Source organism: Castor canadensis, chromosome 12 (assembly GCF_047511655.1).
Source record: "Castor canadensis chromosome 12, mCasCan1.hap1v2, whole genome shotgun sequence".
NCBI lineage: Eukaryota > Metazoa > Chordata > Mammalia > Rodentia > Castoridae > Castor > Castor canadensis.
In genome coordinates, this window is record NC_133397.1 from 113,898,929 (window position 1) to 113,926,856 (window position 27,928).

The 27,928-nt window shown below is 45.3% G+C and overlaps 2 protein-coding genes across 4 annotated transcripts in view; both read right to left on the reverse strand.

The window, feature by feature from the left end:
- Nucleotides 1–553: 553 nt before the first annotated feature.
- On the reverse strand, nucleotides 554–27,377 carry Strip1 (striatin interacting protein 1). Of its 2 annotated transcripts, none has more exons than XM_074050799.1 (21): nucleotides 27,308–27,377; nucleotides 16,202–16,271; nucleotides 15,432–15,506; nucleotides 14,984–15,118; nucleotides 14,760–14,880; nucleotides 13,887–13,955; nucleotides 12,521–12,627; nucleotides 12,297–12,424; nucleotides 10,429–10,611; nucleotides 9,874–10,091; nucleotides 8,567–8,632; nucleotides 8,394–8,457; nucleotides 7,378–7,449; nucleotides 6,843–6,917; nucleotides 6,557–6,654; nucleotides 5,258–5,384; nucleotides 4,955–5,055; nucleotides 4,207–4,273; nucleotides 3,607–3,711; nucleotides 2,805–3,009; nucleotides 554–1,483 (listed from the first exon to the last, which is right to left on the reverse strand). In XM_074050799.1, exons 3-21 carry the CDS (start codon nucleotides 15,469–15,471, stop codon nucleotides 1,236–1,238), a joined length of 2,229 nt encoding a protein of 742 aa, XP_073906900.1. In that variant the 5' UTR covers nucleotides 15,472–15,506; nucleotides 16,202–16,271; nucleotides 27,308–27,377; the 3' UTR covers nucleotides 554–1,235. The 2 variants fall into 2 exon arrangements, with proteins under 2 accessions (XP_073906900.1, XP_020032548.2); XM_020176959.2 differs by lacking the exon at nucleotides 27,308–27,377 and adding an exon at nucleotides 18,853–19,061.
- The window catches only part of Ahcyl1 (adenosylhomocysteinase like 1), a 39,869-nt gene continuing 36,495 nt past the window's right edge, over nucleotides 24,555–27,928 (reverse strand). The window contains exons 16-17 of one of the 2 annotated variants that reach the window (XM_020176955.2): nucleotides 27,308–27,428; nucleotides 24,555–26,575 (exon numbers count right to left, since the gene is read on the reverse strand). In XM_020176955.2, the coding sequence (XP_020032544.1) occupies nucleotides 26,569–26,575; nucleotides 27,308–27,428 (128 nt within the window). In that variant the 3' untranslated portion in view covers nucleotides 24,555–26,568. Of the gene's footprint in view, nucleotides 26,576–27,303; nucleotides 27,429–27,928 lie in introns of those variants that run through there. The other variant, XM_074050800.1, reaches the window with a different exon arrangement.

The following is a 27,928-nucleotide window of genomic DNA, read 5'->3' on the forward strand; positions in this document are numbered from 1 at the left end:
AACCAGAGATCTGAGAGCAAGTTTAGGCTTCATGGGGGACTTCAAACTAACACAGGAAATTTTCCTTGTTCCTCCCTCAGCATTAAGAGGCTCTGAGATTCCCCAACACTCTTATCACACAGCTGACTCCTGATGGCCTACTTCCTAAGCCCTGAACACACGTTTTAACTCAGTCGCAACCACCTGCCTCAGTGAGGGCCTGAGCAGCTGGCACCAACTTTAACCCAGCCCAGAAACTAGTTTGGGTAAGGCAAGGGGCGTGATCCTGAGAAACATGGGGCTTCTACTAAAGCTACACCAAGGCCAGGAGTGCAGGACCACTTGTCACTCTAACAACCCAGAACCCTGGAGCATGGCTACAGCAATCCCCGATTGATGTGGGCAGATGACACTTTGGCCAAGTACCAACTTCTCCACCCTTCCCACATGATAGGAAAGGCAGGCAGCCCCTAGCAGGGACGAGTGGGTAATCTGTTAATGCTGGAGGGAAAAGCTACTTTCAAGAACTGGAGATTTTCAGAGGCTGTATTTCCTGCAGACAAGGCAACAGGGATTGTTTTTGTTCCTTTTAATGTAAACAGAATACACAAATACATTAAGAACCCCAACGTAACACAAGAGAACACACACAGATTTATATATTTACAGACCCTTGCAACCAAGAGGAAACTGGAACCTTTGGTTAAGGGAAGCCCCTCTCCAGACCTCAACCCCACCCAAAATCTGATAACGTAGTGGCTACAGTAGCCTCTGCTATTGCTTCTGGATGAAACTTAGCAGGAGGCTGGAATGACATCAACCCACTCCCCTCTCCTCCTGATACAGCACAACCAAAATGCCAAATTTTTGGTCTTGGCTCTCATCTAAGCTTTTGGCAAGGTGATGTGACATGCCAAAGTTGTATGTCTCAGGAGGAGTCAGTGTGACCCTGAAACTCAAATGTAATGAGAAAGGGTGCCCAGCCCAGTCCAGCTTTTCCCAGCCTTAAGACTGTGGAATGAATTATAACCAATAATGTCCAAAAGAGGAAGGAACTGGGAGGAGTGAGGGAAGAATAGACCCCAGCAGAGAGATGACTGCTCCTGAGAAGGATGCTGGGAATCAACCAGAGCCAACCTGGGCTCACCCACAAGCACAGGGCTGGCACAGTGGGACTGTGCTGCCACCTGGAGGGGGACAGGAGCACTGCAGCAATGACAGGATAGTCCGCAGGTGGGAGATCACCTTCTTCAGCTTCACTGCAACAGCTCTTCCCAGGAAATGGGCTTGGAAAAGACCTCCCTTTCTAGCCAGAGGTCATAGTTCATCTGGAAGTCCTCAGGAAGATCCACCCGCTGGCCCAGGACACTCTGTAGGCAGTTGTCTACTGGCAAGAAATCAGGGTTGCTGTGGGCCCGGTCATAGCGCCGGGCATTGAAACGCTCAATGTTGGCACGGAGAGCACACTCCTCTGCCTGGAAGTCCCAAGGCCGAGCGTCAAGATCTGGGACAAAGCAGGAAGACATGGTTAGGAGCCCGGCCCTGTAGCAGCTCCCCATGGGTTCTCTGCAGCTCAGGGCCAGGTCGCTCAGTGCTAAGAATGGTCATTGTCAACTGGGAGTAGGATACCACTAAGCCCATCCTCAGGAACCCTAATAGGAATTTTTCATAGATGTAAAGGAAAGTTAGGTACAAGGAGAAAAACTAGATCCACTGAGAAAGAGGCTTGTCCCCAGAGATTACACAGGCCCAGAGGAGAGAGCTACATGCACAATTTACTTCTCTAAAGGTGAAGCTCTCCCTGGCTCCCCAGGGTCCGAGGCAAGAACCCGAAGATTCCATTTATTCATTCCCTCTCAATTCCCAGACCAGGTGCCTTACGCACTGTGAGCCCACACGAATTCACAGGGCACTTTGGGAGCAGACAGTTACACAGCCACTGTACAAGCCAGGAGCTGTACTGGAATATGCAGCAACAGAGCTAGAGAAGTTGGGTGGGTGGGGAAGACACTGCGGGAGATGGAACAGAACACATGGAGGTTCAGCAGCAGGAAAGGCCATGGCTGATGTTCTGGGACTAAGTGTAGTTGGCCCTCTCTACATGGGGATGCCAAACCCACAGGCACAAAGTGCAGACTGAAGGGACCTGAGCATCTGTGGGTTTTGGTAACTCTGGGGTCCTGGAACCAATCCCTGTGGAGGGACTGTACTCCGTGCCTGGAGCCCTAGGTTTGATGAAGGTGATGGCCTCCATCTGCACTACCAGCAGGTAATGAGGTTGAAAAGGAAGCTGGGTCAGACTGTGGGGACAGGAGGACAGGAGGATGAGTGGATCCCACATGCGTTAAAGAGTCTGTCTTCAATTCTAAGGGAAATAGAAAGCTAATAAAGGATTTTACTCAGGTAGGTGACAGCACAGGGTGTGCATGTTAACATCAATAGAACCAAATCTGAGATGCTGATGGAGGAGAAGAAACTAGAGGTGGGAGCCAGTCAGGAGCTGCAAGTTTAGGTGATCAGAACTTAGGCAGTTACAGTGGGAATGAAAGGAGAGACCCAGTCTTGTGTTAATCCCTACAAAAGGAATGGTTAGAAAGGAGAGACAGAAAGAATCAGGATGACCACAGATGCTAAAGCTGGGAAGCTTCCCAAAGTCCTTCCTGGAGCCACCATCATGCTGCCACAAAAGCTGGAGCGGAGCTCCTTTCTGTTCCTCAGCCAGCCAAACACTCAAAAGCAGAGGCTACTAAGGCACCATGGGCAGGGAGTGAAATATGGCACCTTCCCCACAGTCCTCCCCCAATCCCAGTCATGCCTGGCCTCACCATTGCCATACGCCCAGTCATCGTTCAGTCGATGCCGCACCTTCTGGTAGATGGCAGACATGGTCTTCATGTTGCTCTTGCGCCACTGGCGCCCCAAGTACTTAGTCTGCACCTTGAGTAGCTTCAGCACATAGAGCTGCATCATGGCTTGTTTCACCTTCAGGGCCCGCTTCAGGATGGGCGCTGACTTGAATACCACCAACATCTGGGCAGGGCACAGTGGGCAGCCAAGGTGAGGACGGGAATAAATGCAGGCACCACTATAGGGTCAGTTAACCTCCTGGTATTACAAATAGGGTGACAAGCCATCCCCATTTCCCTTGGTCTCAGGGGTTTGCTAGTACATGGGACTTGAAGTGCTAACTGGGAGAGCATCATGAAGGTTATCCTAATTATGGGTCACATTGGAATCCAAAGAAAGCCATGCACTCTTTCACCAGAACATTCCCATGTGCACATGCGGTTCAGAAAATTCATGGACCTACCTATCCCAAAGGCATCCCAGTATTAAGGAAGACTCCCAGACCCCTGGTTATGCTACCAATCAGGATTAAAAGGGTAAAGAAAAAGTGTGAGGATGGATTTGTTTTAATGCATGACTGAGCTGCTTCCAGCTTCCAGTTCAGCTCAGCAAGGAACCAGGAATTTGCTCTTAAAATACAAGGATATGGCTACAGCAACATAAGCGAGGACACAGCTACCCCACACCAGGGGTCCTCCCCACTGAGTGAGGGGGAACGTCTGGGTTGTGGCTCTCTTCTGTGAGCTCCCAATTCTAGTCCTGCTGGTGCCACTGACTCACCATTGTCCTTGAATGCTTCCACTTTGTCAGCTTGTTCAAGATCCGAAGCAGATTGATACAAGAAAAAAGGTTCCTCCAGCAAAACTGGTTATTATCACCTGCTTCCTGCAGGGTAAACCCAGGAACAATCACAGCTTTCACAGCTGGTGGGTGTTCAGCAGTGTCCAAAGGCCCTCAACATGTATGACATCACAGTAGCCAGGTTTCCATGCTTTGACCAGGAAGCCCTCCTCTCAGAGCCACCCAGTGGACCCAACCCCACAAGTTGGCAGGGGGACAGGGGACTTACTAGCCTTTTCTTGAAGGAAATATGGGCCATAAAACTGGGGACTGTGGCCCAAAAGTCCAGTGTGAGGAGGAATAAGCAACTCTACCAGGTAAGCTCTAGGTCAGTAGTCCCTGAAGACCTGATTGCTCCCTGACTGACCAACCCCTACATCTAAGTCTTTCCGCTCTCCAAGGCCCACACCACCACCCTCACTTCTCACCCCTTTGATGCTTTTTTAAAAGCCAAAGTGACCTCCTCTGTGGAAGATACCCTGTTTTGGGGGAGGAAATCCTCATGCCAGAGGGACAGCTGGGGAAAGCCCCGCTACTCACCAAACTCTCTGCAGTCAGCTCTGGCAGCTCATTCACCACACAGTGAGGGTAATCCAGGACAGAAATGCTACAGAGGACAAGAGAACCCAGGCACCCTCGTGAACAAAGGCCTGGGTCTGGCAGAGCAGCCACAACTGAGCCAGCTCCTGGCTTTCCTCCCTCACTTGTTGGAAAAGTAGGATTCTACCTTGTTTGTCCCACTCCAATTTCCCAGGCCGTAAGATGAGGAAATACCGGCTACAAGAGAACTTGTAAGGTCCCTGTAGATGGAGGATAGTGTGTAATCGTGTAAGTGGTGGAAACTCTACTGCAGCAATGAATATGGGGGTGGGGGAGGAGACAGCTCAAGGCAAGGGACTTATGCTACAACTTCCTTGAAATGATGGTAGCTGGCAGCTCACCCTGTGAAGTCTCACACTAATGAGCAGGTACTGTCAAGGCACTCACACCAGGCAGGTGAAAAGTGTAGAAGGGACACTGACAGCAATACTAGAGTCTGGGATGACAGCCTCTGCCCAGGGTACAGGCTGAGTCACCTGTCACTTGACTAAGTATAGTCAGGTCTAACACACTAGCTTCTTCTTGGGCAGGAGCCCTGTCTCATTCATCTTTGTGTTCCAATGCCTGGCAGAGTGCTGGCTCATAGGTGCTAGAAAAATGTTAGCTGAATGAACTCAGTGGGAGACACCAGCTGGGAGCCCTACCATTTGGCCATACCCACCCCTTCCTGGTCCCTGGTCCTCATCACCTGTTCTTAGCAGTGATATAGGACATGATGTTTTGATTGAAGAACTTTAGGATCAAAGGAATGCAGTTGGCAAACACCAGGTGCTGGGCCATGTATTCAAACTGAAACCAAAAAAAAAGCATGCCTGTTGGGACCTTAGCCTTTTCCCTCTAGTGATAAAAAGGCTTTGGTTAGAGGACTTGTCAGAACATCAATGTAGAGCTCAGGTGGGGTCAAAACCCAAGGCCTCTTTTTTGTGGGCTAGAAGAGCAGCACTGCCTGAGGCCCCCGCCCAGTGAACAGGAAGGAAGGCCCTGCAGATACCTGGTAGATGTGGTTCAACTTAAAGTGCTTGAGCAGCAGCAGCAGCACAGCAGAAATGGCCTTAACAATGACCTCTTTGTGGCGGTTCACGTCCACACCCAGCTTCATGCTCTGTAGCACGGTGGTGCTGCAAACACAGGGGTCTGGGTGAGCTGCGAGCCTGTGCAGTACCTCCTGTCTAGGTGCCCACAACCAAGATGGATTCCTCAGACCTCTGGGCAAAGGCTCCCACCCCATGAACATCTCAGGTTAGGACCAGGGTTCTACCCACACATCTCCCAAATAATCTACCTTGACTTCTTCCCTATGATACTCCAAACACATTCTTGGCCTGTTTTTCTGCCTTTCCTCCAAAAATGGACTTCTCCTTTTAAAGATCTCCCCTAAGTTTTAGCCACTATATTACCTTGAGTTACCAAAAGCGTGTTCCATGGAACACTAGTATGTTGAGAAATTTCATGTTATGGGGAAAGAAAGGTTGAAGTTAGATCAACTTAAGAAGCAATGAGTTTTACATCAGTTTCTTAATTCAGGTCTTTTTACCGTAAATCTTTGTAAGAAAAAATATGATATTTGACTCTGCGACTTTTTTTTCCTAGGACCATCAATATGACCTACTAGTCTATGACCCTCCCTTTGGTATGAGCCTATCCCGGCCTCCTCCTGCACCTGGCCATTACTGCCAGACTTCAGGGCCATAGCCACACAGGAATTCGATTGAGAGTTGGGCAGGCAGAGATCAGGTAGAGTCCCAGGTCTTTCTCAATGTAGAACGTGACCTCACTTTGTATTCTTAATCAAAGAGATAAGGGCAGCCAGGGAGGAAGAATCCAAGAGTTTCACACTCTACCCAGAGACATTCGCCAGGATTCTCTGCCTGCCAGTTTACTAGCTGTCAGGACATGCTCCATACATATCAGTGCAGGCTCAGCTGCGACTGGCAAGCTGTCCAGAAGCTAACTCTCCCATGCTGGGTGTCCCAATCACATGGCTTTAGAGGGAGGGCTCTGAAAAGGTGTAATGCTGCCCCAACCATTTTGCAAAGGAGAAATGACTGTCCCAGTTCACTCAAGAGTTCACTCAGTGGCAGTCTACACTAGAATCCAGGTCAAGTGGATTAAAGACAATTCTCTTCCCAGTGAAACTAATCAAGTACAGTTTCATTTGTCTGAATCAGGAATATCTTAAATGTAATCTGCAGAGAAGTTGGGCCAACAAAAGAATCCAGCCTAAAAAACATTGGCCCTTCACTCTACTCTACGCCTTAGATCTGCTCCAGTCACAGGAATGGTAACTCACGGCATCTCCTCAGGCAGGACATCTGCTAGGATGTTGATTGAGTCCGTTTTGGCTTTTGAGGTGGGAGCTGCAGCCAGCAGGATCTTCAGGAGGGCAATCTGAGGAGAACAGACTGCTCAGACACACACAAGAGGCCAGGACCAGACTGAAGCACTGCTATGTGGTGATCCCATATCCTCTCAAGTGGCAGAAGCTCTTGTGGGAGGAAGATCAGCTAATATAGGGGGAGATCCCACTGCAGGTACCTGGTGGCCACCAAGAGAGGTCATGGACACACAGCACTCACCATATACTGAGGCAGGCTGGGGAGCAAGCCTTGGTACAGGGTTTCTGCAGGCACTTGTTCGACTTCCTCTTCTCCCTTTTAACATAACAGGTACAAATACAAAACCCTACTCCAGGCTACACTCCAAGTCAGTCTGATAGCTGGCTAGAGGAGAATCCCTAAGTATTGATGTAAAGAATGGCATAGGTGATAATGACAGCAAACTGAAGTATGGGGCACTTTATTTAGAATAGCTCAGTTAATCCTTATAATCCTATAAAGAAGGTACTGTTGTTATTCTCATTTTATAGGAAGGAAAACAAAGCATGGAAAGATCCAGTCACATGTCCAAGTTTCCACTCACTGATTGGCAGGTGCCTGGCTCAGAGTCTGCACTTATAACCCCCTTGCTAGACATGTGCCACCTCCTGCACTAGATGCTTATCTGGGAGGTCTTTGAGGCAAGGCCAGAGCCTTGAGGAAGCTTTGTGAGCCAGGGCCAACACAGTACCTGGGAACAGCTGGGGACCCTATGGGCTGAAGGCCTCCAACTCACCCCTGAGAGAGGAGAGCGAAGGTACTCTTCCTCCATCTGCGCCTGGACCTCTGCAATCGATGTGTACTTGTGCTGGAGAGAGATGGGAAGGAGGCATCGGGGAAAACAACCTTATTCTCTGGCCACACTCCTCCCACCCTGGCAAAGACACATTTTTTTTTTCCAACACAGTCTTCTCAGAGAGGGCTAAGTTACCTCAAAGGTCCCTAACTAAAATCACAAACCCCAAATATTTCTCTAAGTGGGCACCTACATCTTACAAGCAGAGTCAAAAGCCTGCATATTAGAGAAAATCAAATTAAGGGAGGGACAAGGTTCTCAGACAGCAATAATTACAGGAGAAAAACTATTAAAAGAAAAACCAAGTATGTACTTAAAAAAGCCTAGATACAAGTGACCATAATTTAAACATATATTCCACATATATTGGCAGAGGAGACACCTCTTCCTCATTCTTGATGGTCACTCCCCTGTGGAGGGTTTACAACACCGTGATCTCTCCAGGCCCCTTTCTCCCACCCACTGTTCTTCTCTTGGACTGGTGAGGGTGGGAGGAGAACAGGTAAGTCTTAGTCTAAACCCTTTCTCTTTAGAATCCGCCCACCTGCCTTCTGAGAGCCTGTGGCCTTTCTACCTCCAGCTCTGAGCCTGGCTAGGAAGCCCACCTAATTCCAGAAGTATGGTATTAGGACACCCATTGCAGTGTTCTTGCTTTCCCGACTGCTCTACAAGCAGGAAAACTGGCACTGCAATCTCCACCTGAATACTCCTTTCAACTGCCTTAGAACCTGAGCGAGCAAAAGGGAGAGTTATGTGCTGGGCTCCTTAAAACGCCAATGACTGGCAAGTAATAAAATTTTCAAGTCAGTCCCAAACAAAAGCTCAGATAAAAGATGTCAAACTTATGAAGAGCTGCTGCCCAAGCTCTTGCCAGCAGACAACAGTTCTGAACGGCTTCTCACTCAGCCAGTCTCACTTTACTCACCTGAGACCAAACAATTGCAAAGGCCACTTACCTGTTTCAGAGTCTTGATGCTTTCGTGGATTGGCCTTGGCAGCCCCACCACTGTGTTTGTGTCGCTGGAGAAAAGAGAAGGCCTTGTGCTGAGTCCAGACACCAATTCACCTTGATCCCCACACACCAAAAGCCAAGAGAATGAACTTCAGAAGAAACTCAGGCCACACTCACCTGCCTAGAGTATAGCCTATGAACTTGCTGCGGCTGGATTCGAGGAACATCTCAATGTCTTTCTCTCTGCCAAAGAAAGAAACAGGGAAAGATGTAATCAAACACTATTTCAAGGCAGTTCTGATTGTCACACATCCATATTCTGATAGAAACAGAACACTGTTTCTATCAGAAAACTCCTGTGAGACAGGAGAAAGAAAAGTCTCTACAATTATTTTTCTTTTTCACAAAGGGGAAAAAAAATCTGAAATCCTTTGGCTATTTTAACATTCTTTACAATTTTGCTAGAGCAATAAACAATAGAAAATGTACAATGTATAACTACTTTACTCACAAAATTAAGGTGATACATCAACCTTAAAAATATACTTTGTTAACATAGTAATAAGTTTAACAGACTTTCTTAAATATTTAACATTTTTAAACTGAGAGTTAAAACCTACTAACTTTTCATGTGGGTCACATTTTCCCTTTGCAAACAACTGGCACATCCTGCATGTTAGTGATTTTTATAACCTTTCATATACTCACCTGTTCCTTAAGTTGCTGCCTATCAAAGAGATAACATTCTTATGTCTCCCAGTACTTTCCCATCCATTGATTCACCCACATAGTTCTCAAATACATTAACTGTGGTTCTAAAGAAACTCTTCCTTGCAGAGCATGGTAGTATATGCCTTTAATCTCAGTACTTAGGAGGAGACTAAGTAAGGCAGGAGGATGGAGAGGTTGAGGCCAGTCAGGGCTACATTAAAAAAAAAGAAGAAAAACAAACTCTTCCCTAATCTACTATTTTTCTGTTAGAAATCATATACAACTCCAAGATGGGTTTGCATAAATGCTTTTTGGTTTTGGTGGGACTGGAATTTGAACTCAGGGCTTTATGCTTACAATGTAGGTGCTCTGCCGCTTGAGCCACACCTCCAAGTCCATTTTGCTCTGGTTATTTTGGAGATGAGATCTCATGAACTATTTGCCTGGGCTGGCCTCAAACTGAGATCCTGCCAAGTAGCTAGGATTATAGGCGTGAGTCACTGGTGCTGGGCAACGCTCCTGGTTTTATTTTTTTCCTCTTCTCCTTCACTAGCAAGTCTGACCAAAAGCTAACTCAAATTACCAATGCGGGAGCCATATAAGGACTACTTTGTGTGAGACCAGCAAGGTCACCCTCCGAAGGTGACCTTTTAAGAAATCCTTTTTCCAAAGTCAAGGTCAGCCTGGCCTTACAGAGGACCTCAGGTGCTGGCCTGGGGGTGTGGGGGTTCTGGCTTTGGAAGTCAAGAGTGTTCTAGAGAGCTGAAACTTACCTGACCTTGGGAGCCCATGGGAGACCCTTTGGGCAGGTAAGCCTGTCAGTCTGGGGGTGCTGTAGCGGGGGAGGCATCACCTCGTCACGTTCAAGGGGGAATGTCTCCCCCTCCAGACTGTTGTCATCATCATTCTCCTCTTCCTCTTCTCTAGAGTCATCAGCCTTGTAGGGATCACGCTCATTGAAGGCATCCAAATTATCCTGCTTTATCAGAGCCTAAAAGCAGAGGGAAGGGAGAAGATCAGAGTTCACTGATGAGACAGAAAAGAGAAATGCAATATGAGTGGACAGAACACAGCAAGGTTGGGTAAAGAGCTGAGAACAGTAAAGAAAACAGAAAGGGAGTCAAGACTGGAAGCCAAATCTCAAAAATGCCACATCTAGAGTGCCTGCTGTACACTGTGTCTGGGGCTAGAAAGTGTCCCTGATATGGAGGCATTCATTCTGACTAGCTGGTCAGAGCTGACTTCCAACCCCTGCTCCTCTAGGGCCTTGCCCCTGTGAGTGTGTGCCTCATAAGCCTACAGGAGTCTTGGGCCCTCAGTCCCCTCACCTTGTGTTCCCGCCGGCCCCGTTTTTGCTGCTGTTCAATCAGGTCTGAGGCGGATGCTGGAGGAGAGGCAGCCCTCATGTTGCGGATCACTTTGATGCTATCCTCAGGCAGTGGGGGGAGGCCCAGGAGGGTGCGCTTCTCAGCCTTCATGCTCTGCAGCTCCTCAAAGCCACCCAGTGTGCACTGTGTCAGATGGGGATGCAGAGCCACGGTCACTGTATCTGCAAGGCTGGTCCTTGATCATAGTGTTAGGCTCAAAAACACACCCTCATAACCCACATCTTAACAGAGACCCACACAGGCTTGGAACAAGCCACCAAAAGGAAAATTTAGGGACCATAGCTAAGGAGAGGAGAAAAAGGAGCAAGGAAAGAGTGAAACATTGGTTGATGAAATCTGGTACACAGATACACTTAACTCTGTTTACATGATACTCTTTAATTTTAAAAAGCAGCAGATTGGAGCCAGTTCCTAGAAACACTGGCAGACTCTTATTTCAAAAGCTGTACATGAAACCAGGCATGGTGGTACACACCTATAATCCCAGCTACTTGGGAGGCCAAGGCAGGAGGACTGAAAAGTCAAGGCTGGCTCAGGCAAAGTTAGAGACAAAAATTCCTAAGAATAGGGCTTGGGCACAGCTAAAATAAAAGAGCATCTGCTTGGCACAGATGATACTGGCTAAACTCCCGGTATCAAAACAAAAGTTGTGCATGTTACTCTTCCAAGACCAAACTAGAAATATACTGTTGGTTGATTAAGAAAAAAAAAAAAAAAAAAAGCAAGCCCAAACTCCAGCACTAGGCTGGGGTCATCTTAGGCTGCTTAGTGTCACTGTCCCTGAGCAAATTAGCTTTCCCCTCTGGCTTCAGTGAGGCTTCCTGAGGAATCAGCAGGATGTCTGGCTAAGATAAGCATGTTAATGACCTTAAGAGGTCCCAGCCTCATGAGGCCCTTGCCACACAGTTGGCCATGTCTAGAAAGGGAAGAGTCCTACTGACAGCAGTGCTCCTCCTGGAGGGAAGGACTCCAGTTTGGGCCAGGGACTGGCTGCAGACAATGCCCCCAAGCCAAGTGTACCGGCCAGGCCAGCTCTGGCACTCATTCCCTCCCCAGGTAGAAGCAGTCAATTTCATACCATACCTGGAGGAAAACAGAAGCTACTCACTTTTGCTTCCTTCAAGTGACATCTGACTGAGGGCCCCAACTACATCAGCTCTATCTTTGCCTCAAATCACTTTACAAACCTAAGGTTTGGGAGCTGCTTCTTGAGAGGCACATTGTCTGGGGAGTGAAGCTGTTTTATGACTGAGAAAATAGTTTTGAGGAGTTAGGAAGCCAATCGATTCTGACTCAAAGGCCATGTCTTCCTTGGCTGCAGTGTGTCAAAAGTGACATTTCTTCTGTCATCTCCTTTTAGCAGCTTTTAGATTAATTTTTCAAACCAAAGCAGTTATAATTCACATAATTCAGTACTTAAGGGATATAGAATCATTTGGCATTATCCATGACCCTCCCCTACGCAAATACCAAAATCTGCAGGTGCTCTAGTCCCTTACATAAAATGGTGTGATCCTTGCATATCACCTGTGCACATCCTCCGTACACTTTAAATTATCTCTAGATTACTTATAATACCTAATGCAATGTAAATGCTATGTAACTGGTAGTTATACTATGTTGTTTAGGGAATAACGACAAGAAAAAAGTACATGTTCAGTATAGATGCATTTTTTTTTCCAGATATTTTTGATTTGCATTTAGTTGAATCCAGGGACACAAATCTGAGGATCTGGAGGGCTAACTATATAAGGAAGTCTCCCTCCTGTTGGTCCCTTAGCATCTGAGTCCCCCAAGGAGGTGCTCACCAATACTGTCTTCCAGAGCAGCAGCAGAACTTTCTTCATAGGGAAGTGGGGAGCATGGCCACTGCAAAATTTGGTCACCATCCCAAACAGCATGATGGCGAATGGTTCGTTGTTGTATAATGGGGAGCCTGGAGATGACCCAAAGGCATCAGAACCACAGATGCAACAGGACCCTCCCAATGACTTCCAAGTAGGGCCTGCAGAGAAAAATCCCAGGGTCCTACCCAGCTCAGCTCTGAAGGTCTGTCGCATTGTTCTCCACTCAGCTTTGTCACCCTCACACTCCTGGTGAACAGTCTCCACAATCAGGTACATGATGTTGAGCAGGACCCTGAGCACAAGAATCAGCTCATAATAGAGTAGGACAGGGGATCAAAGGGCACCCTGAGTGTCTGTAATCCCAGAGCTCAGGAGGATGATACAGGAGGACTGCCAGTTTAAGAGTAACCTGGGCTACATATTGAGACCTAATCTCAAAAGAGTAACAAAAAAGCGGGGGGTGGGGAGGAATCCTTGCTTTCCTTACATCCCAGCTAACACAAAAAAAGCCTGTGTACAAAGGCTAGCTGGTGGGTGAAAGCTACAACGCAGAGAAAACTGAGAAGTGAATCTAAGCATCCCACAGAGCAAAGGAATGTTTAAGTCCTTCTGCCTGGTGCTTCCTTTACTGTGTGAGGTTGCTCAGGCTGGGACCAGAGCTTGTTCAATTTTGTTATCTCAAGCACTTACTCAAAGCTGAATGAATATGAACAACAATGGCCAAAAGAACGCCCGAGCACGTTGGCTCATGCCTATAATACTAGTTACTCGGGAGGCAGAGATCATGAGGGTCACTGTTCAAACCCAGCCCCGGTAAATAGTTCACAAAACCCTATCTTGAAAAAAACCCATCATAAAAAAGGGATGGTGGAAAGGCTCAAGGTGCTCAAGGTGGAGTGGCCCGGAGGTCAAATACCAGTATCATAAAAAAAAATATTATTGCCCTAAGCTTCCACGGAAAAAAAGAAAAAAAAATAGGTGAGAGTAAACTATGAAGTGAAAGCAGGACAGGATCACAGCAAACACAAGGCAGACTTTACTATCATGCAGTGGAAAATGAGGTGAAAGCCAGGGGCCCTAACTATGGTGCGGACACCCAGCCTGAAAACTTTGCAGACTCCAATATGGAGATGTGACTACGCTGTTTAGCAATTGCAATTATTTCCTGTACAGTTATAAAACGTTATCACGTTGTCGGGACTAACCTAATGCAGATGGAGATCAAGATGTGCATATGAGAAGGTGAGAGTCCAAGGGGCAACACCCTGAGTTCTGTACACATATAAAATACCCTACAATCAAGTTCTTAGCATCTCTATTAAGTGGTCTGACCTGACTTTCCTTTGTACTCCCCTCCCCTGCACACACACACAAGCACACCAGGTAGAGCTCTCAGCATGGTCTACTCACACTGAGTCCAAAAAATCTGCAGATTCACATGTGCACAATGAATGCACACACAACCAGGAAACCCAAAGTCATCCTTCCAGCCCTGCTCCCAGGTCACTTCTAGTTAATGCTCAGGGTACTTAGGCTTGCTGCTTGTCTTACCTCAGATCTGTGCTGTCCGCCAGGGAGATGGCAGGCTTCCTCACTGCACTGCTGCACGCAGCACTGTTGCTGCAGGAGAAATCTGAGTCAGTACCTTGCCCCAGCAAGGTAAACAAACATTGCCCAACAGGGGTACAAAATGCTATGATACGTGCTTATACTGTCTAAGAGATCATAGGACATACTAGGTAAGAACTTAAGCCCTGAGCAAGACTGCCAACTCTCAAAATTTGAATCCTTGCTCTAACACTGTGTGCACCTGGGCAAGGTAGTCAACTTCCCTATGCCTCAGTTTCTTCATTTACAAAATGGGGATAACAGAACCTATGTCATTAACATGAATTAGCACATATCATGTCCTCAATGCCTCGGATGTGTAGAACTCAATGACTAGTCTTAGTTATTATTCATGGTTGTTATCCTTACATGAGCAGCAGCTGATCTTTCCATTGGACAAGGGACCAGTAGTGACACAAGCTACAGAAGCTTTGGTTGAGCCCATGTGTCAGATTTGTGCTTGGCCTCCTGCTGAAGGGGAAAGTGCAGGGCAAGCAGGGGAGTCTATAGATTTAAAACAGAGTTCAAAAAGCGTCTTTCTGAGGGGAGCCTTATGCCTGGGCAGGACCTGCACAGTCTGGTGTAAAAGTTCCAGCATCAGGGAGCAGAGACCCATCATTAGTCTCTACTAGTCTTCAATGTGCACTCAAGCAACTCACCCATTACTCAACCTGGATGATCAGAACAGCTTGGGACCAGGCCCTCAGCCTCAGGTAGCCCATTTACCTATCTCAAAGCCCATTAGTTCTTCAAACTCCATCACCCTTCCCACCACTGCCTTCCCTTTCCTTAAGCCCCTTAAGCAGAAGTACTCACTCTATTTCCATGTTCAGAAGCTCCACCAAGGCATTGAATGTGCCCACCTCCAGGAGCAGAAAGATGTTGTAGCGCATCCAGAACTGTACCTCTGCCTCCGAGCTGCACTCGCCAAAGGTGCCTGCAAACACAGGGCACAGGGTACCAAGCCCTCCACACATGCGACTGCTGGGTAATGTCACTGGCAGAAGTGCCAGAGGCCCCTGAGGAGGTCCACACAGTACCTTGGGCAACATAGAGAATCGCTCGGGCCACCTTGAGTCTTTTCTCTCTGGCAGTGACTTCCAAGCCATCCAAGAGCCTCATGGCATGGGTACGGTGCTGGTTGGTGTCCAGCTCGGTCCACTTCTTGTCTGTCACTGCAGGGCAAGAGACTAGTTATAACTGAGCCCAGAAAAATCTGTATAATGGAATGGACTTAGTGTTAATCCTCCAAAATCAAGACTGTCACAGGACCAAGGAGACAAGTTCCTCTCTCTATATGAGATACGGTTTCACTGCTGTTCTGTAAAAAGCCACCATCAAAATGCCCCACAAGGCTCACTCTAAATGTTGCATCAGGCCTTGAATCGGTATAGCAGGTTTCTCACACTCCAGATGACTTAAGGCATTCAGATGACTAAGCAGAGCCATGTAACTCTCCTAATCCAATGTGAGGGGAAATCATCTCACCATGGATCTGGAAGTCTTCCTCAAAGCATTTTCGATTCATCAGGAATTCTGGCCCTTCTGTGTAGCTGTAAAGCTCTGTCAAGAACAATATCTCATTACTATCACATTTCATACCAGGTCTCACATGTACAGAGAAGGCAAAGCATTTGCTTCCAGTTCCAACTTTGTCTCTGAGTCATAGTAACTCAGACGAAACTTAATTACAATGAGAGTCTTAGTGCTCTGATGTGCACAATGAAGAGAATGCTGACATGCCCTGTAGCTGAAGACCAGAATGCCAGTGGAGCATAAATCTGGGCACTTCCAGTTTGATTGTACACCCACCAGAGGCTGTCATCTTGAACATATCTCTCTCAAGTGCCACCTTCTGAACAGGACCTGAATTATGGAGTCTAGAGAAAGCAGCTCATGCTAACCTCACATTACACACAAACAGCAGAGGCGGCAAGAGATGTGCACATATGCTGCCACCCCTTATGATCCACTGCTGTAAGGAGAACACTGTCAGTGGGACGGTTTATGGCAAGGAGCATCACTAACTGCCTTACATAGGGACTGGGTCCTAGTCAACTGAGCTGACCACAAACAGACACTTTGTAAAAATAAATTATGAGATACACAGGGCCTTAGTCAAATAACTAACAGGTTTTAGGTATTATTGACAGAACTAACTAGGAAAAAAATGAACTCCAAAATGATATTCATTCTTAATTTTCTTAAAGATCTACTAAAAAAACTTTCCTCAAATAACATGAAGGTCTATGTTTTACCTGAGAGCTCTGCAGCCCACTTGTCTGTGTCAGCATATTCAAACTCAAGGTCTGGAGACTCAGAGTAGCCCTGTTGATAAAAGGACAGCTTTATGCAAAAGATCATCCCAAGTTTCCCAAAGGGAAAAAGCACATTTCCAGAGACACTGTTGTGTTACAGGACACCACTCCCCCCACTTTTTTGATATTTGATCACAATATTTTGTCTCCTGAGCTAGTTGGGATCTCCCTATAAAGTCTTCTCAGAGCGCTTTATACTTGGCCTTCAGAGCACTTATCATGAACTGTAACTATACAGTGGCATGTTTAGCTGTTTAGTGTCTGACTCTCTACAAGACTACAAGGTCCTCGAGAACAGGAGCTTTATCTATTTTACTCACCAGCGATTCCACGATGCTCAGCATAGCATTTAGCATGAATGAATAAAAGAATGTTTATATTCAAATATGAATGAATGAACACAAAGCTATCTATTTTGTGCAGTGAATGACCATTTTCTACAGTGTTGAAAATCCAGAAATCTCACTTCTTTCTGGATAGTGGAATGTCAACAGCTCAGGACAAAATAAGTATTGAAACCCTCAGCTTTCGGGCCCTTGTCTCAATTGTCAGTGAGTAATGACAAACGGGAGAAGGCAGAAATGGAACAGATTGGCCTCCTTCCCACTCACAGGAGAGAATGTGAAAAAGAGAATCTATTTACTGCTGGAGATAGGTGATTACTGAGATACTGCCATCTTGAAAATTTTGTGTTGGAAAGAGAGAAGAAGCAAGGAAGAAATAGGTAAACTCCCTAGGCTTAATTAAAATTTACTTGGGAGGACAGGAGTTACAGCTTAGTGGCAGAGCACTTGCCTAGCACATGCATGGCCTTGAGTTTGAAGATGCACAGCACTGGAGCAAGAGAGAGAAGAGAGGGTGAGGGCAATAAAGGAATGAATAAAAGGTATGGGGGTGTGGCTCAAGAAGCAGAGTGACTGCCTAGCAAGCTTGAGGGCATGAGTTTAAACCCCACTACTGTCAAATAAAATAAAATAAATATATTTAGAAGTAAGAATCGAAGAATCTGCTCTGGAAAATGTCACTGGATGGCAGCGCTAACCCTTTCCCTCCTTCTAGTAGGAGGCTGTTACAAACAAATCAAAGTACTCCCTGTCTGACTGGTCTTCCATGAATTCAGTCGACATGGAAATTAAAGGGTAGAAAGAAAGAGAAATTAAAATGCACCACAGGTGATGGAGGGTGTAGCTCAGTGGTAGAGAGCTTGCCTAGCATGCACAAGACCCCGAGTTCAATCCCCAGCACCACAAAAATAAAATACACCGAAGGGTATTTTATCTGACTTTCTGTGGCTACTTAGGAAAATTTAAAATAATTCTTTAAAAGGAGGGCTAGGGGTGTAGCTCAGTGGTAGACCACATGTCTAGTATGTGTGAAGTCCTGTGTTCAATCCCCAGTAACACACCTAAGCGCGCACACACACACACACACACAGATGCCTCCTGTCATTAATGAAGATAGGGTCACCACCTCACCACTTCCATACTCTTCCACACGTGAAAGATTACTGACTAGTCACCATTGATGTCCCATCATACAACCACCCAAGGGCTCCTAAAAGGTCTGTTTCTTTGCGTCTTCAAGATCAAGGTACTTCTACTTTGGGTTTGGCCAAATAGGTTTGAGCTTGCAAGGACAACAACAGACACTTTAGAGGAACTGATTTCACAGATCTAAAGATAGTATCTTCAGTCTTTAGTATGAGCTAGGACATCATGTTTAGATAATGAACTCCTTCTCATCAGTGACTGACTGCTCATCAGCCTGGAAGTTGTCTCAGGTGAGGCCGACTGCATAGTAAATGCTCTGGTAATGTGCTGATTAAGAAGCCCTAAAATGCCTCGATGTGTGTGTTCTCATTCATGAATTCTACAAAGGGAAGCAGTGGGAGGAATTTTAACTTGGGGCGAGGTGAATAGTCAGCTCCAGACTATGGTGTCTCCGGAAAGAGAGACACTGTTCACTAGCAAGAAAGGAGGGAATCCTGTGCCCTAACACATGTTTAAAAATATGTATTTCTGATCGTTAGCAGTTCAGCATCGGACACACTGGCACACCAACCATCCACAAGGCACCGTCTGCCCGCGGCCTGAGGGAAGTAGGTACGTTCTCTCTGCCACAATAGCGACCTCCGGCCATGCAGCACAGCGACAAGTAGCTCCGTTCTAAGCGCATTCTAAGCCCCGGGTCCCTTCCCAGCCCACACGCGCCGTGCTCCTCGCGCCCAAAACCAGAGATTCCCAGGTACTCAGAGGTTGGGGGCGCGGCTACCCGGCTTTCTGGGGTGCTGGCTGACCACCGACTCTGCAGCCCCCGGGCTGGGCTCCAGGCCACCACCCACAACCCGCGCACCAGGGGAGCTAACCCGCGGTCACCGGCTCTGGGACCTTCTCCCCGGCGGCCGGGCTCCGGGCTTCACGCCCCCGCCTGGGGAGCTGCCAGCCTCGCTCGCTCCTCCTTTCTCGGTAAAGTGACAGCTCCCCGCTCGGCCCGGCCAAGCCCGCCGAAGCCCAGCTTGGCCCAGAAGCGGCTCCGGGACCCTCTCCGCCGCCGCCCGCCCAGAGCTAGCCTCGCCCCCCGAAGCTCCTGACCTCCGAGTCTTTACGCTGGTTGCGGTTGAATTCTCGAGCTTTGCCCCCGGGAAGGAGTCCCCCGCCAGTCCGCGGTGCCCCGGGTGGAGGCTGCGCGGTTGACGGCGGCGGAGGTGGCGGCGGCTGGGGCTGCTTGTTGTTCACAGTCAGCGGGCAGAGACCGGCAGCAGCCGGCTCCATCTTGACTGTCCCACACCCCCGGCTTAATTCGCGGACAGTTGCCGTCATGCAACTCTCGCGTGATTTCCTCCAGGAAATTTCCCTGGTCGCCATATTGAGTGTGGCCTCAAGTGTTGGAAGCCATCTTGATTGCCCATCACCTCTGGAGATTTTGTTCTACCAGAAACCGTTCGTTTCTTGGTTATGTTAGTTTACCTCCTTCTTTCCAGTTCCATTTAGGTCTCATTTTATCTGTGAGATCAGCCTTAGCTCCTCAGCTCCTCTCCTTCCTTTAACATCACTTTACACTTCATATTGTCACAGTCCTGCTCAAGGCTGTGATGCCCGGATGTAATAGTGAACTAGTGGATAGGATCCCAGTGCTTAGAGTTTACACCCACGTGGGGAAGATGTACAAATAAATACAACAGTTTAGTCGGCACTTAACAAACATTTAATAAATGCCTCTTATGCTCCAGGCAGTGGAATAGAATGGGGCACTCATATATAAAGTGCCTAGTGGGCTGAACAAAAATATATATATTATTATATATAATATTAGAGAAATAATGGGGGAAGGAGAGATGCAGAGGGGTGGTTAATGGGTACATAGCTGTGGTGACAATGAATTGAGTATTTCAGAATAGCTTTAGCCTTATAGAGAGGGTTTTGAACGTTCCCTGTGCAAAGAAATGATGTCATGACCCTGATCTTACCAGTATGCAATGTATACATGTATTGAAATGCATATTGTATCTCATAAATGTGTTGCAATTATGTGACAATTAAAATGTATTAATTTAAAAATGTTAGGTAGGGGGAGAAGTGGATAAAGGAGAATAATGAAGGGGTGAATTCAACTATGATATATTGTAAGAACTTTTGTAAATGTCATGTTCCCCCAGTACAATAGTAAAAAAAAAAAAAGAAAGAAAAAGAAAAAAAGGTAAGAGCCAAAAATTATTAAAGAAAAATTGTTCAGAAACTTGCTAAAGATGATAAGGCAGGCTTTATTCAAAGGGGGCCATGACAATAGGTATAGAACCACTCCAACCAAGTTTTGCTGAGGGAGAGATTAGATTGAACTCCTATTCCAACAGCCACATAGGGATTGACAACCAAGGAGCAAGGTGAAGTCAGTGGATGGAAAATTGTTAAGAGGCAACATTGAAGATAAGGGTTTCCTACTTAAACCACTTGGAGGATTATTGCTGAAGATAGGCCAAAGTGCCAAGATATGGGGGGAGGGGTGTCAGAGAGGAAGTGGGGAGTTCACTAAACTGATTTAGCAGAATTCTTGCCCAAATTGGGTTCCAGAAGGACAGAAAAAAAGTGTCATTTTATCTGTGAGACCTATTTTAGCTCTTTGGACAGGTCCAAAGTTGGACCTGGTCAAACAAGGATTCAGAAGAGCCTTACCAAAGTTTTAAAGGAAAGTTTTTGCCAGTTTCGCTTCTTACTCAAGGAAAGAAGAGACATTCTTTCCTTTAAACAACAGGAGTCCATTTCTGAGATCGCTTTTATTCTTTGTGGACTAGCTAAACCATTTGTTGAGGCTTGGTAATTTCTTGGAAAATATCCAAAAGATATTTTCTGGATAGTGGAAGCAGTCATGCATTTAATGAGAATTGCTATGAAAATAAAAAAAGAAAGATTAATGTTAGAAAAACTACAAACTCAGTTGTCTGAGTCCAAATGTCAGTTAGTCAAGATTTTTAGACTTAAGCATGAAGAATCTTTAAATAGTGGAATGAGGATGGTAGCTGGAATCTGATGATTTTGCAGTTTGAATATCTCTGGTTATGGTATTGGGTATTCTGGTAAGCTTTCTCAGTGACTCACCCAGCGGCAGGTAGGATGTCTGTACATAACCTATTATGGTGATTTCTTTGAAGATTCTATCAATTCTTAATCCAGTTTCAGCTTGAAGGGTTTCAGATAGAGGACAGTTTTAGTTTTCAGTCATGTAAAGTCAGTAGGGTGAGAGAAAAATTGGAAGCATTAGTTTGGAGAGTATAGCCAGATGGGGGGAAACTAGAATTTAGGTTTTGGTAGATAACAAAAGCTTGAAGATAGTGAACAGGGGTAAAATCTAGTAATGGGTACTCTAGTTTTCTACTGAAATGTAATTTCTCTCTCTACAGTCACCCCCATTTCTACTAAAGATAATCACAGTAACACTAATATGTTTGAAAAATAGGGCCTGCACGTAAGTGCAAGCAAGTGATTGACCACATAGACTGGAACTTTTCATATGGAATATGATTGGATGTTATGTACATGTGAGAGAGAGAGAGAGAGAGAGAGAGAGAGAGAGAGACCCTTACAACTGTTGGGGCTCAATTTAAAGGAAAGGGAGATAGCCTGAAATTCTTCTATAAATTTGGTGGGACTCTCTGAAGATTGGCCTAGCTAGACTGGACTTGGAGAAAGGTGAGTGCACCTGAATAGTTCCACCATCCCTGTTGGCCACCTCTCACAGGAGAGTCCAGAAGTACTGCTCCTGGTGCTAGCAGGGAGAGGTTCCTCTGGTTGGGGGGGATATAAAGGAGTGGTGGTAGTATCTGAAGGAGGGCCAGAGTTCTGGGTACCTCAGTTAAACTAGGTGAGCTCTTTGGGGGCTCGGGGACTACAGAAGCCTGAGAGAGCATATGGAGAGAGAGAGGATATTGAAACTGGAAGAGCTGTAGGTGACTGAGGGCTCTTTAGAATTGTACTTGGCAGAAAGTCTGCCTCTGTGGCCTGAGCCCCATTTAAGGGGTTTTGTGGACCTCCCCCTGCCAAAAAAAGGTATCGTCTAGACTGTCTGGTTCCCATTTGTCTCTACCAAGAAGGTATGGGCATTAAGAGTCTACAGCCTTCACAAAGATCTGGGTTCTGATACAGGCACATGTAAGACTGTACATACTAGAACCTCACTCTACTTGTAGTTTGGTTTTTTATGAGATCCAACCGTAAAATATACTTAAAGCTTAGTCCCATTTACTGGCCATTTTTTCTACACCCCTAATATGTACTAGGGCTATTGTAAAAAAAGATGAGCTTTATCCTTTGAGAACTTCTGGCTTAAAAGTGGTCTAGGTTTTGAGAATATAGTCTAAAGGGGAGTCAGCAGGTATGGAAGGAATATTGCACATCATGGTAAGTTTATGTGTCCCAGTGACTGAAAAGGAGGAAAACAGAAATAAGGCAGTCACCACTAACAGATAACTTATCTTGTGACCTTCTCCTCAGGAGTGCAGTTTGGTTTCTTTGGTGCGTGGGCAGCCCAAGTGCCAATAAAAGTAGTCTGTGTGCCAGTGGTGGTTAAAATGCCCCTTTGCTGGGCCCAGTCTTTTGGGGCTGGTAATGAGTGAGTAGCAAACTTTGGGTGATAAATCTGATGACCCCTTCCTGACTGCCATGAGGTGAGCAGGCTTCTTCTCTGCTGTGTGCTCCTAGTACCATTATGTACTCTCTTCCCACAAGTTTACAGGAAACAGGGCCAAGCAAACATGGACTGAAACTTCAAAAACCATGAGCTGAAAATAAGCCTTTCCTTAGGTATGTCATTACACATGATATGGAACAAAGGATATTCCAGTCTAGGCAGCAGAAGCTAAATCTACCTGTATCTTGGCCAGCATTCTCTCTGCAATTAGAGAATCAATCTGAGAATCAAACTGAGAAAACAGAATTTTTACATTGCAATTAATTTCTTGGGAAGGTAAGTTTGTATTGCAGTTTAGAATGTCTAGGAGAGTAATTTTTAACTTGCAATTTTGTAATTTTAATCAATTTTATATACAGTATTAGAAAGTTATATGAAGTATTGGAACCATACACAGTATTAGAACTTTGAAAAAGTGTTTTCTGTTTGCCAGACAACTGAAGTACTCCAGAAGTGAAATTGATTTCAAAGCATGTCTTGAGCCTAGACAGAGTACTACAGGGGCAGGGGCATCACAGTCCCCAGGCCTAATGCAGGCATAGGGTTAGGGTTGCCTGGGACCCCAGAACTAGAGAAACCAGGTGCAACTCCAAATTGCTCGCACAAGACCCCAGGTGAGAGCTGCCTGCCATATGGGCTGTGCAGACTTGGGGACTAAAAGCCACCTCATTGTGCCTGCAAGGCAAAACATGGAATCTAGTTACACTGCAGCCTTAACCCTTAGTGTTCACTTTGCTTTTAGATTTGGTCTGGCCCTGTTACTCCTCTCTTCTTCCCTGTTTCTGCCTTTTGAAATGAGAATATCTATCCCATGCCTGTCCCATTATTGTATTTTGGGAATACATAACTTGTTCGATTTCACAGGTTCACAGCTGGAGAGCAAATGGCCTCAGGATGAACTGTTTTTTGGTATTTCCCATACCTGACTTAGAGGAGACTCTGGACTTAGACTTCTGAGTTGGTGCTGGAAAAGTAAGACTTTTGGAGTGACTGGAATATTGTTTTTTTCTTCCTGTGCTGGAACTCAGAGCCTTGTGTATGCTAGGCAACCGACCTTTTGTTTTTGAGACAGGTTCTCACTACCACCTTTGCTCATACTGGCCTTGAACTTGTAATCCTTCCTGCCTCTGCCTCCTTAGCTGGAATTATAGATATGTCCCACTATGCTTGGCCTAATGTTTCTTTTCTTTTAATATGTAAGAACATGAATTTTGGAGGCCAGGGCAGAATGTTGTGGTCTGAACGTTTCCCACTTAATTCGTCAGGTGAAACTTAATCATCAATGTAGTAGTATTAAGAGGTAGAGCCTTTAGGAGGCGATTACATCATGATGGTAGAGACCACATGAAAGGGATGAATGCCCTTGTGAATGGCTGGACAGAACCTGCTAGCTCCTATTTGGCCTTCCACGATATGAGAATGCAGCAAGACTTGCCACCTTCGAAGCAGAGAGCAGCCTGCTCCTGTTACTAAATCTGCTGGTGCCTTATCTTGGACACCCCAGCCTCCAGAAATGTGAGAAAATAAATTTCTGTTCTTTGTAGAATATCCAGTCTCATTTTTTTTTTTAAATAGCAGCAGGAACAAACTAAGATATCTTATTATATCAAAATGCAATGATGCAACTTCAGAGACTGATACAGGTTTAGGAGGGAGTGGAGCTTAAACTTTTAGGAGTTCTTTATAAGCCTACTTATAGTGAGCTAATGATTTCCTGCTAGGTTCTACCTCCTAAAGTTCTGCTCTAACTCCCAACAGTGATACTCTCCAGACCATGCTATAACATGTGGACCTTTGGGGAGCATTCACCTTCCAAACTATAGCAGCCTTAGATACTAATAATAGCTGGGCACGGTGGTGTACCCCTATAAACACTGCAACTTGGAAGGCTGAAACAGGATGGTTTGAGCCCAGGAGTTCGAGGTCAGTCTGGGCAAAATAGTGAGATCTTAAAAAAAAAAATCCCAAAAGATATTAATGAAGAACTCTGTATCAAGCCTCAATAAGTCCTCAACAAATTTATTAAACACTACTGACCTATGACATGTCCCTTGTTAGAAAACAGGTTCTAATGAAGTTTTTATATTCAACCAAGAAAGACACACACTACCAATAAGGTCTTATCATTTTAATTGGTTTAATGATTATTGCTCATCTGCAAGAATTAATATTGCATTCATTAAAAATCATTCAATACAAAATGAACGTTTTCCTCCCAAGTTGCTCTCCACGCATTCCTCTGATGCCAGACATTCCCACAGTGTCCTGTTACATGGCTTGACAGAGACGGAGCCCTTACCTATTATTCCTATGGACACAGTAACAGATATGGGATCAGAGGGCAGACCAGAGGGCAACAGGACCTGGGCCCCTTCCCTCCAGCAGAGGTGACCTGATAGATAGTGTTGGCCAGATTACCTCCCCTAAAAATGTGGTGTTCTGATTGGCTGGTTAAGTGCCCGAGAAGAAAGGGCTTCAAATGTTATCATCTACAGAGAAGAAAGCATAGTCACACTGGCAAGGAAAGGACTGGGTGGGAAGAAATGGAAGAGGAAAGGGGAAAAAGTTTTGGCAAGATAATTGTCCCTTGCTAGTAAGCTTCAGGGTAAAAGCTTTCCTTTTTAATATTCCTGTTTTTAACATTTGTTTCTCTGATCAGTGGAAAGAGAGAAGTAAAAATTTCTAGTATCTAGCACTAATACATGACCCAACTTTGAAGGATCACAAGCTAGAACAAGTTGAAGATTTAAAATCCTGTATGATTACATATTTAACACTCATGGGCATACAGCTCATTTGACCATGCAGAAATGCTGGTAAGCAGGGTGCACAGCATGAAGAGAAATTGCTCTGATCGTTGAGATGGCCTCTCTGGGGATTCTTTTGGAGTATGAGCCAGGATGTACCAATTCTTTCTTTATACACAAACTGTTATTTAAAGTCTTAGTTCATAAACTTTTTATGACATGTGTCAATTGAAAGTGGTGCGTACATTCAATTAAATGTAAAACTAACATTAGACAGGGCCTATAGTTCCAGACATGTTATAGTTAGATTTCTTTGATTGTGGCCCAATTTATCATTTTTCTTCTTATCTACACCTACTTCCCTTTAAATATTTTAGGTTGCAGAAGCACAGCTGACTAGAAATTTGCTCTTAAGAGGATAAATCCTAAAGATAGAGCTCAGTGTTACACTGAGTAATGGCTCAAGAGATTTGCCTTCAGCATAAGCTGTATGGGGCAGAGCAGAAAAAATTTGTTTATGGCTCCAGTTCACTGATGCTATAAACTATGGGCTAGAAACAGAGGGACTCATCAGAGTTTGAGACAAAGTTTCTTGAGACTCAACTCTTCACTTCAAAGGTTCAAAAGAGAAACTGGTAACTGACCACCTGAGCAGTTCCTTGGTGTTAACACTAAAAATTCCTTAATTAAAAAAATACAACAGAAATAAATGCTAGGGGACAAAATTCAACTTGATAGAATGCAGTCTAGTTAAAAACTAGGAAAATAAGACACTGGTGGGAGTGGAGGCAAGGCCACATTGCAGATCTAGGAGGCTGCTGGGTTTTCACAGGCAGCACAAAGACACATCTCCAAGCCAGACACCCCCACCTTCCCACAGAACACAGGCCAGGAACTTCTAAGGGGAATTAACATGCACCACCTACACCTAACCTACCTGGCAGGTAGCTACCATCCTGCTCCTCTGAAGAAGTGAAAGAGCACTGATTTCAGCAGCTAAGAAATGGGCTCTTTTAAGGCAATTTAGATATTGTAGATTGTTCCACATAGAAGGTACCTTAGCATTTCCTGTTAAGAAAGTACCTAATAAGACTAAAATCCCCAGAAATGGCAAAGAATCACCTTTCTGGGCTGGGAGAGTAAAATCCTTCTTTAGTGACTAGGGTGAGGAACCTTGAACCTCAGGTTCATCTAAACACCCATGAAGCAAGTTCCTGTGTGGTCTGCAAAATTTTGATAATGAGATGAAAAAACAAAAATGACATTATAGAAAAAAAAAATCAACAGGAAAGGAATAAGAAGAAAATAAAAGTTATCTTAAAAAATATTTCTTTTAGAGTTGTGTGGTTCATATGGACTGATCGTTGATAATATGGTCCATTAGTATCTGTAAAGAAAGAAATTGACTGGTTAACACTTCTGTGTGTGTATGTCTGTCAGTGCTGGGGTTTGAACTCATGGCCTTGAGCTTGTTAGGTAAGCACTCTACCACTTGAGCCATGCTTCTAACACTTATGTCTTCCACATGAAAGTTCCAAGAGAAGAATAAGAAACAGAACACCTTCTCCAGGGTCCTTTCCCAGCCTATCCAAGAGATCCCTGTATGCAGACCTCAGGCACCATTTGTCTCTGTTTGCTGACAATGCCATTTCTGGCACTACTTCCTACACCCAACAATATAAGCCAATGTTTTCCAATACTGACTATGCATTAGAATAGTCTGGGAAGCTTTTATAAGATATCTTTGCCTGAGCCTCATCCCAGACCAAGTACACCAGAATCTCTGGGGTGAGGCCTAAGCTCCTCAAATTCAGAATACACTTAACTTCTCTACATCTACCACTGGATACAATTTCTCTGCTTACTCTGTAAATGGTTTTGTTGTTGTTGTTGGTTTTGTTTTTTACAGTGCTGGACTAAACCTAGGAAGGGACACACACATACAGGGCAAGCACTCTATCCACTGAACTGCATCCTCAGCCCTGACCCTGCTGATCTGCAACAGTTATTATCCACTGCAAAACCAGGTATAGCCACTGATCTTTACTGAAGAAGGCTGGCTAGGTTGGTTAGTTTAATATTAGGGAAAAGAGTTTTTCATTGCTTTCCCCCAAGTTACCTGTAATAATTAGGTTTGAAAGGCCCGTTTTTGTTGAGTCCCAGATACTTTGCTTGGTCATCTGTCAGCTCTGTCAGGTGGGCATCAAATGATGGCAGGTGCAAGCTGGCAACGTACTCATCTAGAAAGAGGAAAGCAGCAGGGGAGCAGACTCCTTGTCAAATGTGCCTCTCAGAATATAACTTCCCTACTTCCGTTTGAAGCTTTTGAGGAAGAACAGGGATGGAGTAACTTTGAAAGAATCCATAATTTGAATTACTTTCTTAATTTAAAAACCCTCAAAGCTGCATTTCTGGCAGACTCCAATAAGCTCAAAGAGCCTTGTTCATTAACATGTACTTAGGATAAGATCCATAAAGGCCTCAAATCTTAGGATCATGGGTTCTAAAGTAGCTGACACAAATTTACTACTTTTCCATTAGTAAGCTTCCCTGATTTTTATGAATACGAATTTTAAAAAAATCAATCTGAGGTAAGACATTGGAGAAGAGCAGCTCAAGAATCTTTTTTATCTTAAAGTCAGGCATTTGGGCTGTCCCAACTAGATGGGATATGGGCCCCACTGTGTAGAAAGAAAAAGGATTAGAGATGTATTACAACACAAAAACAAACACAAGTTGT